Below are 12,353 nucleotides of genomic sequence, written 5' to 3'. Positions count from 1 at the left end.
GCGAAGCACCGCTAATATTTGGTAAAATGTGACAAGTGACGTCCCATCAGATTTAAACTGCTACATTTGTAAGAGTTGGTGTACACACATACTCCTCCCTGTTGGTTCTTTTGGTAAGTAAACCTCCTAGTCATAGGTATCATATCTCAACTGAACAATATCATGACTGTAAATCTCATCGATAGCATCAAGAAATATTTGTGGCAACAACCCCACATTTAACAGCCAACCGCATCAAATCACCTGCATTCTACAACTGCATTATTGTGGATTCCTGCCGTCGTTTAAACATACTGCAACAACGTGCTATCGGACACTATGGTAGCCGCAATGCAGAGATAAAACTGCTTTTCAATGTAATCGAGAACTTGTACTATGTACAACGAATGCATTGCTGGGTAAGTACTTGAGCTGTACCTATACCATATCTGTAAACAAGGAGCTAATAATTTGAGATTTTTTTTCTACTATTATTGTTTGAAACTATGATAGTATCACTGCGGGTAGTCCAAAAACCATATTGGCCAAAACCGACGCCGGTGAATACGCCAATTATTTCACCCCTTTTGTTGAAGCAAAAAACTGCGTCTCCTTGACATTGTGAATCGTTGTGGTGGCAAAATTCACTTTTTCACTGAATCCAGTGAATTGAAGGCAGTTGGCGATACGGAGGGGCAATAGTTCGAAGAATTCTTGCATGACTTGGAACTTAGTCTAACATCCCTAACACCTCGGATGGAAACTGTTCGTTCCGTGTTTGGCAAAAGTGACTCTGTAACCCCCTTTCACAAGGTAATGCCATTGAAACCTCAACGAGAAAACAAATAAAGAAGCAGGATAGCGACGACCAAAAAGTGTAGAGGACGATGAGATCCTCTCAACCAGAATGTTCGTTGTGAGTCTGTAGCAGCCTGTCTGATATTTATCATTTCTTGCTTCCGATTTGTGGGGAGGAAGGGGATGGTGTATGAAGTTAATTTATCTGCTTGTCCTTGCTCTACGTACCTTCGGTCCGCGTCATGGTTGACGTAATTTTGTGCGATGATTCCAAATATGGGTGGCCTGTTCGTAATGCAGACAGCAAACAGCAGCAGGAAAAACCGCGCTCCTTATTGCCCTCTCTTTTTTTACAGAAGAGCCATGACAAACAATACAGGTACGCGTGTACGTTTTCAATATACTCCAATAAGATTTTGCGTTACATTTTCAAATAATTTCTACTGATTGTCATAACAGATAACGAGATTATGTCTGACATTGACAGTTTGCAAAATGGAAGCTGGTACAAGATGCCAACGCTTGACAGCGAACTGGACTCGCCAGCAACCCGCCCTCCTCCTTGCGCAGGTGACAACAATACAAGCTCTTTAGTTCTATCAAATATGAAAAGTAGTTCCTGATATGAGCGTATATATTATATATGTAGACTTTAATGGTTTATCGCTGAAAGATAGTAGTCCACCTGCCACTCATAGCGGAAGAGACGATGGGAATACTACTGACAATGGATCAGCAAGAGGTGAGCACTTTAATGATCCGAATTTTTCAAGAAAGAAAGTCATCGGCGATGTACACATACATGATATATTATAGCTGAAGTAGCATTCCGGTCAAATATACATATATTCTTATGCTCTGCACAAGAGATGAAAAAAAGAATGGAAAAAGTTGAAGCAGAGAAAGGGCAAATTAAACCAATGCAGCTCTCTACCGTGACAACTGTATGTGCATATTCATTTTTACCGTGTATTGATATTGCATGGATGCTCATGCTGACTGGAAACTTTATCTAACTTCTCGTAGCAAAAGGAGCTCCAAAACCTGACGACAGCCGATTTGAGCAACAGCATCATCAATATTATACGTATCCGCAATCCTCAAGTGCACTCAGTGCGTTCCTCGTGCTTACCCTACTACAACTGGGTGCTCGTCGACCTTTGCAGGAGAATGAAACTTGCCGAAGTGCGCTTTCAAAGAGAGTTTAAAGAGCACTATGAAGAACAATTACGCCGAAAGATCATAATGGAAGCAGCTGAGAAAGTTAAATGGTCGTAAGTAAACTCGTTTTGTATAAACATAAAAATAGTGGAGCAGAAAAAGCGTGCGCCTGAATAAGTTGTCAGTTAGATAGCATATGTAACACTTCTACTTCCATCTTATAGCATTCACGCTAAAAACGCATTTGGTATTACAACTGACAATGAGTTTTTTGACTTGTTTGCTCCGTTCGTGCCAAAGAAGCGGGAACGCATCCTACGGGTGGCGGATATTTTGGGAGACGAAATTTGTTGTTTTACAGAATTCATCGACATGAAGAAAATTGGTGATTTGACAAGCGATGAGTTCATAGCTTTCTATCACGATCTTCTCCTGTGTAAGGAGAGGCTTTTAAAGGCATTGGAACAACTAACAGTAAAGTCCAGTTTCCATGGCGATCCGACAAAGTCGTTCAATAAGGTTGACCTGCTCAACGATGGTTTTTAGGAAAAGAGCTTACACACAGTTTTTTCTTTCTCCCTTCTCCCTCTATGTTTGATTCCAAAAGTTTCTGTTCAATAAATGTTTACATACTTTGGCGCAATACGTCGACCGAACGTGTGCTATTTTTAAGCAGTGTTTTTCAATATAGATATGACGGCAAACATGATCGCATTACCGGTAGCTTAGGATGTTAAAAGCAGCGAATAGAAAAGCTAGTAGCTTCGTCAGTACAAAATGCTGTTCCACAAGCTTCGTAAAAAAAGTCTATACGCGCCACCCACTGAAGAAAAGTAATGATATATGAAGTGGTAGCAACAGCGACACTCTTTCCATACTGTATGTTCAAGTTGTTTTCGCAAATCAACGCTGCTATTTTCATAAGGAATTGACATCAAGAATCACTATGTACTGGAAAACTGGTTATCGAATATCATATATATCGAAAAGGTGTCCAATATAGGAGAGGGGAGGCGCCGGATGTATTACATTCATACTTTGCTCCCCTCTCCCCTTGAGCGTTGTCTAGTAAAATATCATCAACTCTAATACCCATAATCGTTAATAAAAGAAAAGGCTCGAAAGTGTTACTGTTTGATGTTATATGTATATACCTCTTTGAAAAGCGCGAAGCAATTTGACACAGATAAGGGCATTAACTATTAAAAATAGTCTTGATGTTAGGAAATAAGTCTCTTGACTCTTCAACGATTGCGTTTCGGAATACCTCATGTGCTACCCGAGGGATAAACCCAGAGTATTCATCACTCAGCAGAGACCTCTCCTCGGAATTGTTATAGACTGCGAGAAAATCAGTTGGACTTGACTTGGTTGGACTGTATTGAGGAATGTAATGCAGCTTGACCTTGTGGTCAACTTGGCTGGATCCTTGACCGGGTCCACGAAGCACTAACTGGTTTAACAATGCTGTTGTCGCGACTGTCATAATGAGAGTAAAAGGTTTTACTACTTAAAGTCAACCGATCATATAGCTGACATGGAAGTTAGTAACTTTTCCAGATGCAATGCTTCTTTTTTTCATTAACATAATTATAGTTATATGCCTGGCAACATATAAGTATAACAGGATGATGGTGTGTAAAAAGCTTTGTAATACCATTACTTCCGTGCGTGGTAAGAAGCTATTGGCGCTTAAACGTTGCATGTTCATTTCCGGATGGGGCGATAAACATCTGAGGAAAACCAAAAGTGAACTACAAGTCGTTATGAAACACTGAGAGAGAGAGAGAGAGAGAGAGAGAGAGAGAGAGAGAGAGAGAGAGAGAGAGAAAGAAGCTTTGGATTTTGCCAAATGGCGTCTGTCTTTATAAACATGGAAACTGCTAAAATTTGCGACGTGAGATATTCCTTCTTTGTGAAACGATGCGGAGACTAAGGAAGAGGTTCTAGTAGGTGACTAAAAAAGCCAACGTTCAAATCAGTCGAGAAATGTGGAGCTTTTTACAACAATCAATCGCAGCGTGTCGCAGCAGCATGTACAGCCAATAGTGACAAACAAGTCATGTCAATAGCTATAATATGCAGGAACAGGATTACCGGTCTTCATTGACTATGAAAGTTGGATTGCGCGCTTGGTTCAGGTCGATTGGTCTGCAACAGCATACGGCCTTCGGTTATTGGCGCGGTGATGCTCAGAGTAAACTACAGTAGTCAAGTAATTGATACAAAGTGGCAGCCAAATCACTTTTGTGGTAATCATACGCCTAATAAGCTATTATACTGAGTGTGATCTTTTGTCTCTCGGTATATCAGGATGGAGCCATGAAGCAAATTTGGTTGTCCATTCTATTGGCACGGAGGGCGCTCGCTTTGTTTTATCATCATACGAACACTATGTAGCTTTTTTTTTGTCGAAGGCTATACATTCTGCTGAATATGTAGTCGTATATATACCCTCAGCTGCCGATGAGGCTCCTTCCTTACCACGTCCGCGGCGGTCAGTTAGCATGCATGTCATATGGGACTTCATCAATATAAATCAAAAAGCTTACGATGATAATGTAAGGTATACATGCAGTTACTTAAAAAAAAGAGCTTGCATATTAACGGTCTCGTCGGCATCAACTGAATTTCGAAAAAACTTACTACTGCTGTTGTCCGTACTACAGGATGATCTGTTACATATATTCAGCATCAAGATAATACTACTGCGCTTTACACAAGTCAAAGATCGACAGTAATGATGCTTTAACAGCAAAAGCGTAGTTGCACGCAGGTTGAAAGCAGAAATGTAGTAAATATGACATTTTTAAATGGTACACAACAGAACGCAACATGTTTAACTTGCATGCATATCTAGTTGGTATTGTTTTTCCTGTATTATGCGCGTAATACCAAACAGCTTTTTTCTTAACTTCGTGAGAAATTTGTACTGCTGTAGGGATGACAATTATGAGAACTATACTCAAAAAGAACTTCTTTCGTTACATCAAACCTTAAATACACTTTGGCAACGGCGTCAGAAATACTAGAAAGAAGCTTGGTCACAACAGCCTTTTTTTCTCTGCGGACAGTGTGAGAACGAAGGAGAAAAATCATGATCCTTCAGGCTTTTGTGTTGTGATTTATTGAAAATTTCTCACTCATGTTGTCGGGTAACACTCGTGGCGCCTTTACCATCGTCTTCTTTCCATCATAACCATAAAACTTGACTACTTTCAGGTGTGGGTTCACATGTACACTTCGGAACCATCGACTCGGAAAGGAGCGAAATCTCACACAGTAGAGAATCAATCAAATGTCTGACAAACACCACGTTCACGCGTTTATATAATAGTATGTCATCAGCTGAATGCAATTACGAAAATTGAGGATGCATATGGAAACAAAACGAGCGATACAGCTATTCTGCTTATATTGTGAATCAGAAAGATGAGTGATAGAATATGTGTTTATCTTTATGATGATCTGTTTGTGTGTTGCTGTTGTATATGTACAATACTTAAGCTTAAACAGGCAGGTTATATCTTACACAGATATAACGTTTTGTTTGTATCGGATGATAGATATGTACGTTTCATCGGTAATTTATGCAGTGTGATTATGTGGGTCTTTTAGAACCTGAACAAATGAGAACGCCTCTTTCTGTTGTCCCTGAAGATGGATGGAAAGGGTATAGTATAAATTTGATCGTATTACCTACAAAGTACTAGTGAGGTCACCTGCTAGTCCAAATTTCACATAGTGGACCACGAAATCAGAAAGTTCGGGTCAGATGAGGCAGTCAAACAAAGAAAGCTCCCCCACTTCTTTCTCTCTATTTCACCATCTCTTCCTTTCTTAGTAATTGTGATGTGAGGGTGCATTAAAAAATATAAAAACAACTTTAAAACAGGCAAGATCACAAATATGGACGATTCGTTCATCGGGTAATGAAGATGATGATCATGTTGTTGTAGCCGTCTTTTGGATAAGTATTGCAGTAGCAACATCTACAGCATGATATAGATACAGATCGGAAACCGAGAAGCACTTTTATATACATATACACTTTACCTAAAACAGTAGCCCATGGATCAATAAACAAGTTGGATCGAGTTGAGATATGATAGCTTTCTACAATTTAAGACGCAAGCATGTTTAGCTATATAATTGGTTACTGCAGCGTAGGGAGTAGAGCTTGACCACGCGCACATAAAAGGTCTATCACAGTATAATCATGGTTATGTGTGGAAGTAAACATTCGGGAATAGTAAGAAATTGTGTCATGAATTTCTATGATACGCTGCTGGTTAAATTTCGATTTACATTATCTACATATTGGATCCTCCGACAAAAAGGCAAAGATGATGTACGGTACCTTTTGCTACTCGCCTAGACAGAAACTGGAGATCACAAAGACTCAATTAACATGCACGCTCCGAGATGCTGTTTCTTGATGTTATTATCAGTGCTCAAAACAATTTTTCGGGGTAGGTAATTTGATGCTGCTAAAGAGATTGTCGTCAAAATGTTTCCTATACAGTACCCGCTCGTTAAACCGATCACCTTTAAACCGATATTTCGTTAAACCAACCACTTCCCCAAAATACCGGCTTGGTAAGCAGTATGTATGTCATATAGTGGACCCTCAATCTTTAAACCGATCATTTGTTAAACCGATCACTTTCTCGAAAAACAGAGGTGATCGGTTTAACGAGCGGGTACTGTATTCCACGAGTCATATAAAACTGCAGTAAAAGTGGATTTACTTCTAACAGCTTTCTCAAAACTTTTTGGAGGCTCAAAGATGTAATAGAAACATGGAAATTAACACTAGCATAGCCGTACCATGTTCCCTCTTGACGAACAACAAGGACCCTCTCCCCTTTCGTTTTTGTGAAAATTTATTTTTACTACTCTTTAACGAAATGGTTAGTATCTTCACCAAACTGTACTTGCTACCAGTTGTTAATATGCTAATAAATTACCAGCAGCAAAAGCTCTGCTCTTTAAGCACATTGTAGTCAATGAGTGTAGCTATAAAATGGTAGTCCGTATCAGGTATTAACAATACCTATGAGAATTAGTACGCGGGCTGAAAAATTGAGAACAGACGGACTGAAAAATTTCTGGCATTTTAGTAGTATTCAGCCCGCTTTGTTAATGTGAAGGGCTCGAGCACTACGCGGGCTGAAGGATCTTATATATGATGTATTGTCTTCAAGCTACACCACCTTGATATGTGATACAGATATATATCTCAATTAAAATAAGCTTATTGCTTACAGTCATGCAAAGGACAAATTTATGTGGCCAAAGCGATTCTGGTCTGGGCCACCGTAATAGCAATGAGAGCAAGCTTATAAAAAAAGTAGTGGATGGCCAACAGTAATTCTACTTGGCCAATGTAATTTTATTAATGAGAGCAATCTTTTAATAAAGAAGCATCGCGATGACCAGCTGAATGTGACATTTGGCAGTGAATGCATCCAGTACATACTTAGCCACTGCACTTCTAACTGGAGCAATTTAATCGTATCAACAGTGATCAAGTTCATCAGAGAAAAGAAAAATGCCAATATGTAATGAGCGTTTAGCGGTCGATCAAGACTTAATTGAAAAGGGACATACGAAAGAAGAGTAATGAAGGAGACGTTAGGTGCTGGTGTATGATTACATTCGTTAATTTGAACCTACTGTGGTGTTACTCGATGCCAGTACTTTACGAGCCATCAGATTTATCTCTAAACATACATTATTTATCTAGCGTAACATATATTGAGCGTTCTGGCTGTGCATTCCATTGAGAATTATTGAATAATAAGAGATGTACTATCAAATCAGAGTTGCTGGACATAGGACACACACTTTAAGTAAGCGTGAATAGGTGCTACATATTCTACTATAAAATAAGGAATATGTCACAGAAATGGATATGACCATTCAGCCCGCGTAGTGCTCGAGCCCTTCACATTAACAAAGCGGGCTGATTACTACAGCCCGTGTACTAATTTTCATACCTATTTGTGTTGTTGCTAGTAGACGGCTTATATTCAACTACATACACTCTGGTGAGTGAAACTCCGCTGCCTGGATTTGTTTTTGTCTGCGTTTTTCTGTGGACTCCCTATATACACCACACACATACACACCTTAAAATGAATGTCGCTCGGGAAGCATTGTCCAAATTGACACCAAAGCCCTCTGTATTCTCAAAAGGCGGCAAAAATCTTTATGAAGTTTTAAGTGTGCTTCCGGAATTTGGTGTTGGAAGTCGCGTGGTAATGGTCTTACTTTAGTTTTTTTTCCACGCATGTCAAAAATGTTAAGACTTTTAACGATCAAATGATCTCTTTCTCCCTCGGCGAACTTTAACACCCCACTTTAGACACCAACTAAAATCGCCAACAACCCAACTTTAAACGAAAGCTTTTATGAAGTGACCAAAGTCCATTTGAAACCTGTAGGTTCAATACGAGTGGTTTGTGGTGGCGGCCCTTAATAATAACAATATGATGATTATACTTTTTTGTCATTTGATCTGATATCGAATATGTATTTTGCCAGGGATTGAAGCACGGCCGCGCATGGGGCGTTCAAGTCCTGAAAGGTATTTGATTTGTACTAGATAATCAAAGGGAAAAAGATGGAAAATTTCTTCATTTAGATAGAGTACTAATTATCCCCAATACACTTCCTAGGTCGAACGATGGAAAACGGCAAACCAGTAGAGATTAGAGGAGGATTAAAGTATAAATGGAAACTCTATGCATAAAATAAAATAAGGGGATTGCAGAAAAGGAATCGTATGATTTTGAAATGGCCGTGCAGCAAGCAGAGAAGCAGCGGCAGCAAAGCATGCACACAATCTTGTTAATACACCTGCAGGGTGTTTCATTATATGTTCATTGAATTTGCTGCTTTATTTTTTCGTCTTTAACTATTCGGGCATTGAGTGAGAAATTGCGCACCGAGTGAGGGAGAGAAAGAGAGTGTGTGTGGGAGGGATATTAAGGAAATATGTAACGAATGGTATAACGTTTCACCAAAGATTAGATACTAGAGGTGGTATGGAAGGCACCTGATACGGAGGGTTGGTTAACTGATAAGTAGAGAGATAGAGGAAGATATGTCGGTGCATGCTACTGCGTACTCAGCACAGCAGCACGCCACACGTGGATAAGTAGCAGCAGTAACCAATATCACAAGTGTACAATATAGCGAGGTCTTATCGCCTATTATGGTCGTTTGTCCGGGTGTAACTTGTTCCTTTGGCTGTTCGTCTCATCGAAGATGAAATGGATGCACGCGCGGGATGAGATGTGTTGTTGCGGGAAAAGGTTCCACCCACTCTTTTGTGGCACCATGATAACGTGCGTCTTTTTCTTTTTGTTTTCTCTCCCCCAGTTTTCAGGTCATGATAGCCACATGGCACAAGGTTAATATTTTCAACAAACAACAAAGAGGCGTGATTCGGAACGTGTGCATGAGAGAAAGAGGGAGAAAGAGATACAAACAAAGACAGCTTTCAGGGTTTTGTTTAAAAAGATCCTTTCGATAATAGATATATATTTTTAGTTTGAAAGAAGTGTTTGTCTAGAAGAGTTTTTAAAATATACAAAATACAGATATATAGTAGAAATAGCGAGAGTGTGAGAGTGAAAAAGACATAGGAAGAAGTTGAGACTATTGTACAGTGTTGGACGAAGAGAGAGAGTGTGTGTGTGTGTGTGAGTAAGGGAATTGAATAGGAGGAGAGAGGAAAAATGGGATATAGTGTATATACGTTATTGGTGTTGGTGTAATATATTATTTACTGTCTATTTTTTGTTCTTCTTGTGCTGCTTGGGACGACAATGGTAGTGGCGCCAGCCATTATCCAATTCACCGTCGTTGCACATTTCCATGGACTTCATCCACGGAGTCTCTAGTGCCTGAGCAACGGTATATCGCGTGTCTGGGTTAGGGTCGAGCATACCGGACAGACATTCAATTTCTGGCGCAGTGAGATCTTTAAAGACCTGGCATTCTAGGTGGTTGCTGTTATCGTGGCGCTGTTGGCAGTACAGACCGAACTCCTCGTCGCCGCCATCTTTGGCATGAGCGGCCACATCAGCCGGCGAGCCGGGCTTTGCACCGTTCACAGGTTTAGCGCGATAAAACGCTGCACGGAACGGCAACATTTGGGTGCGGATGCAAAAGTAAGTGACGGCTGCGCTCCATACGTCGAATGCACGGCCGTCGTAGCCATCGTTCTCGTCTTTGAGCTGCCACATTTCAGGAGACCAGAAGGGTTCAGAGCCGCACCATTTGTGGGAAGGACGAGAGCCAGACTCGAAGCAGCTCTGTACGACATCTGCCGTGCCAAAGTCGGCAACCTTGAGCGTTCCACCCTGTGAAAGAACAAGATTCTCAGGCTTGATATCGCGGTGCGCGATGCCGAGTTGATGGATGTGCTGTAGACCCAGTAAGAGTTGTTTGAACAAGCAGCCTTGTTCGTTGAGCGACATGGAGGGTCGTTCTTGCAGGAGGTTGAAGAGATCGCCCCCAGAGCACTTATTAGATAAAGACACACACATATCAGTATTTTTCTTTTCTTAAAATGATAGTCTAACGTGTGAATATTAAAAAAGAGGGAAACTCACGTATTCCATAACAGCACACCATCGATCGTGCTCGTCTTTCACGAGATCTAGCGTGTCAATCACATTTGTATGACCAGAAACGGTCTTGCTGATGCAGTATTCGTTCTGCATCCGCTTATTGTAATCACATTCCGATTCGCTCTTGTCACGTTTCTTGAATTCTTTCACAGCGAGGATTTGGCCATTGGCGCGCACCAGTCGGATCACCGCTGTAGCACCGCTGGCTACATTTTTTTTAGAAGTGGCGCCCATGCCTTTGCAGCTGTGCTCAGGCTTCACATAGGGTCCGTACTTGTCTGCCAGCTTTGCGTATTTCTTTTGCTGCAGCTGAGAGGTGGAGGACGAGGGTGAGGACGGCGAGGTCGGGCTGTCGCTGTAGTAGCTGTTGTTGCTGCTGCTGCTGCCAGTAGTCATAGTATGCTGTTTCCATGACGACGAGAACTTGTTCCAAGTGCTGCTCACTGAGCTGCCGTAGCTGTGTAAGCTGCTCGATGCACTGCTGCGTCGACTCTTGGTGGATGCTGCACTGGCTCGTCGTTTGCGGTCCTCATCATCACTGTTGTCTTTGCTGGTTTGATGATGGTGGGCCAAGGGTGTCATGCGAAGACCGGCTCGGATATGGCCACCGGCATGGTGCAGCATGTTGTGAAAGCGGCCATGCGACTTTTTCATCGGCTCGGCCACTACGGGTTGTTGCTGTTGCGGTTGATGCTTTTGTTGTTGTTGTTGTTGTTGTTGTTGTTGTTGATGATGATGGTCTTGTTGTGATTGCGGTGACTGTGGTGATGAGAGCGGTACTTGGTGTGCGTTAGCACCAGCAGTTGTAGACACAGACGAGCAGCTGCTGCTCCTGGTATCGCCTGTGGAGATGGAGGAAGACAGACCGGGTGGACGGTTGTCGTCGTTGTGCAGGGGATCGATGGCTTCGGGTGAGCTGGAACGAGGGATCATCAGCCAATTCCCATCGTCAGAGTACTTGTGTGAGATAACCGACATATTCAATAGTACATGTAATGGATGGAGTGGGGAAAGGGAAGGGGGGGTATAAGATCAAGCTTGAGATAAGAAGGAAAAAAGGGGAGAAGGAGAAGTCAAAAAAAGAGTCTGTTTATATAAGAAAAAAGAAACTATTGTCGAACAGATTCAAGGTGTGGCGAATGACTTTTTGTACTAGGCAAGAGAGGGTGTGTGTGTGTGTGTGTGTGATAATCTATGCGCTAGCAAAGCAAGGGGGGGGAGAGGAGAGGAGAGGAGAGGAGAGAGGGAGAACCAGTGTGTGTGGCGACACAAGGGAAAGAAAGAAGAAAAAACCCATCTGCTTTTGGACTGTGTGGGTGTCTCTCTGAGTTTCGAAACTTTTTTTTTTCTTTTCGCTTTCCATTGCCATGCGGGGATTTTCTGGGGGTGGGTGGGTGGGTGGGTGGGTGAGGGTCGCCTTTGCCCGAATGAATGACGTCCATCACGATGCCACAAGGGTTGTTATAATTAGCTCTGCCCAGCGCATTTAGTGTCATCCCAAATACGGACGTCAACCGGGAAGCGCTTTTTGCTTCGCTCTTCCACAAACCGGACTCGACGTCCAAAGAAAAACTTTTTTCCTTTTGGGTTCCCTTTCAAAAGTGAGAAAGAGAAGAAAGGGACCAAAGGCTTTTGGTTGGTTGGCTCAGCCAAAACCACTCATGATATCTGATGGGGTTTTACATTACAATTTTTTTTCGCTCTGGGTTCCTGCCTGTCTGTGAACCAACCACCAAGCCGTCAGCGCCAACCACGTGCCCTGCTCTGTAT

At 41.8% G+C, this 12,353-nt stretch overlaps 3 protein-coding genes across 3 annotated transcripts; 2 read left to right on the top strand and 1 right to left on the bottom strand.

Annotated features, from left to right (window-relative positions):
- Positions 1–1,133: 1,133 nt before the first annotated feature.
- Positions 1,134–2,587, top strand: BDB00DRAFT_797415 (uncharacterized protein). The gene is made up of 5 exons (XM_053121544.1): positions 1,134–1,156; positions 1,237–1,519; positions 1,645–1,721; positions 1,804–2,051; positions 2,163–2,587. The coding sequence occupies exons 2-5, from the start codon at positions 1,402–1,404 to the stop codon at positions 2,482–2,484; spliced, it is 765 nt and encodes a 254-aa protein (XP_052985201.1). The 5' UTR covers positions 1,134–1,156; positions 1,237–1,401; the 3' UTR covers positions 2,485–2,587.
- A 5,395-nt stretch (positions 2,588–7,982) lies between these two features.
- BDB00DRAFT_797408 (uncharacterized protein) lies at positions 7,983–8,726 on the top strand. The gene is made up of 4 exons (XM_053121543.1): positions 7,983–8,201; positions 8,309–8,383; positions 8,488–8,530; positions 8,622–8,726. Exons 1-4 carry the CDS (start codon positions 8,079–8,081, stop codon positions 8,693–8,695), a joined length of 315 nt encoding a protein of 104 aa, XP_052985200.1. The 5' UTR covers positions 7,983–8,078; the 3' UTR covers positions 8,696–8,726.
- Positions 8,727–9,809: 1,083 nt separating this feature from the next.
- BDB00DRAFT_745825 (kinase-like domain-containing protein) lies at positions 9,810–10,868 on the bottom strand (the record flags this gene model as incomplete). Its single annotated transcript, XM_053118537.1, has 2 exons — positions 9,810–10,475; positions 10,566–10,868. Coding segments are annotated over 2 exons (969 nt in total), but the record flags the coding sequence as incomplete, so codon positions are not given.
- Positions 10,869–12,353: the final 1,485 nt, after the last annotated feature.

Source organism: Zychaea mexicana, assembly GCF_025766255.1.
Source record: "Zychaea mexicana strain RSA 1403 chromosome Unknown BDB00scaffold_3, whole genome shotgun sequence".
Taxonomy (NCBI): domain Eukaryota; kingdom Fungi; phylum Mucoromycota; class Mucoromycetes; order Mucorales; family Lichtheimiaceae; genus Zychaea; species Zychaea mexicana.
This window is presented reverse-complemented; position numbering and strand designations above follow the sequence as displayed.